The sequence below is a fragment of the Protobothrops mucrosquamatus genome, unplaced genomic scaffold, assembly GCF_001527695.2.
Source record: "Protobothrops mucrosquamatus isolate PMUCROS unplaced genomic scaffold, P.Mucros_1.0 scaffold2796, whole genome shotgun sequence".
Lineage (NCBI taxonomy): Eukaryota > Metazoa > Chordata > Lepidosauria > Squamata > Viperidae > Protobothrops > Protobothrops mucrosquamatus.
The window spans coordinates 136,644-138,679 of NW_015388832.1; the positions used below are offsets into that span (position 1 = coordinate 136,644).

The 2,036-nt window shown below is 34.7% G+C and overlaps 1 protein-coding gene across 1 annotated transcript; it reads left to right on the forward strand.

Moving 5' to 3' along the window:
* Window positions 1–909: 909 nt before the first annotated feature.
* Window positions 910–1,824, forward strand: LOC114923293 (olfactory receptor 14A16-like). The gene has a single exon (XM_029286059.1). It carries the CDS (start codon window positions 910–912, stop codon window positions 1,822–1,824), a length of 915 nt encoding a protein of 304 aa, XP_029141892.1.
* The last annotated feature ends 212 nt before the right edge of the window (window positions 1,825–2,036 follow it).

The window sequence follows — 2,036 nt, forward strand, 5'->3', positions numbered from 1 at the left end:
TTGATGTCTTTTGATTAAATGTATTTGACATTGGTATAATTGTGTCTTTATCACCAAGTGAATATCAAAATACCAGTTATATTGTAACTAAAATTCTTTCATTTTATATTTAACAATATGCTATTAAATATATATTTATCAATTTTATATTTATGTATAAAGGCTTTCTATTTTATTATTTTAGCCTAATATCTGGCAGGGAAATTGAGAAAAAACTATCACTGTCATTACCCATAGCAAAATTATATGAGGAGCAAATGTCTGCTCTCAAAATTTCCAAATAAGAAACATAGCAAATATTTTTATATTGATTGGCTAAATTTACATTGCCTTTCTTCTGGAAGCACAAAGCAGCATACATAGTTTTTTTCCAATTTTCCAACACTACCACAATCCTGTAGGAGTGCAGACACATGATGATGGGTTTAATTATCCCAAGTAATCTTTCATTGATGAAAATAGACCTGAATCAACTTTGTTCTACTTCTAGGCAATGCTTTTTATCAGTAGGTAAGATAACACAACTGAAAACAGGAAAGAAGGAAAAATATGAGATTGGTACTTGGTTATTTAGTACAGATGTAGTACAGACTGGACAGCCGTTTGTCTGAAATGGTGTAGGGTTCCTGCCTGGGCAGGGGGTTGGACTTGATGACCTCCAAGGTCCCTTCCAACTTTATTATTATTATTATTATTATTATAGTAATAAGTGACAAGATTGTGCTCTAATATTCCCATCCTACAAATCTGTTTTCCATGCTCTGACTCTCTATTCATTCATTCCATCCTTGACATTCTTTATTATTTTTTATATTCACCACATATCAAAATGCCTCCTCCAAAATTTTATCTAACCGAATTTCTCTCCTCTGTTTCCTTGCAGTTATGCCAGCTTTCTCATAAATGAACATGGAGAATCAAACCACAGTGCCTTACTTTCTGCTGCTGGAATTTTCAAAAAATCGGCATCTGCAGCTTTTGCATTTCTTCTTCTTCTTTGTGTTATATCTCACTACCGTAACAACAAATTTTCTCATTATTTCTGCAGTTGCTTTTGATCGTCGACTCCACAGCCCCATGTACTTCTTTCTCATGAATTTGGGTTTGCAGGATCTGGGCATTGTTTCAGTCATTGTCCCCAAATCCATGATAAATTCTCTCTTGGATACCAGACACATTTCTTACTTTGGTTGTGTTGCTCAATATTTTCTCTTTCTCTCCTTTGAAGCTTCTGATTTATCCCTCCTGACAGTCATGGCATATGATCGGTATGTTGCCATTTGTCATCCATTGCATTATGAAATGGTGATGAATTGGAAATACTGTACTGAAATAATAATTCTAGTGTGGGTTACAAGTCTCCTCTTTGGAATGTTGCATACCATTGGCACTTTTTCCATCCGTTTTTGTTCTAATATGGTCAACCAATTCTTCTGTGAAATTCCACAATTGCTAAAACTATCCTGCTCTGGATTAAATCTACTTGAGGTTGGTATTCTTGTGTCTGGTATCATTGTTGCACTAGGTTGTTTTACTTTTATTATTGTATCTTATGCAGTGATATTTAGGACAGTGTTAAGAATCCCTTCTGAACAAGGAAGGCAAAAAGCCTTATCTACTTGTATTCCCCATCTTACAGTAGTATCTATGCTAGTATTAAGTGCATGCTTTGCCTATCTGAAACCTTCCTCTAACACTCCGTCTTACATAGATTTGGGGTTGACTGTTCTGTATGCCCTCCTTCCACCTCTGTTCAATCCAATCATCTATAGCATGAGAAATAAGACTATCAAATGTGTCCTTTCTCAACTGTGGAGATTGTGACAAATTCTTTTAATGTTATTTATATTCTATTTAACCTGGGTTTTTTTTTCATTTTCCTGTCTGCTCTTTTACTTCTGTGAATAAAGGAATGTGGTAGAAAGGGATAGTTGGGATGGAGGCAAATCCAACCTATTAAACCTATCACTCCATATATTGCTTAGCCATGTCTCTTATTTCTAATACTGTCCACACACTTTACAGATACTAAACAT

Coding starts and splice junctions, on each gene's coding strand:
- LOC114923293 (XM_029286059.1), top strand. CDS start 910: ATGGAGAATCAAACCACAGTGCCTTACTTTCTGCTGCTGGAATTTTCA.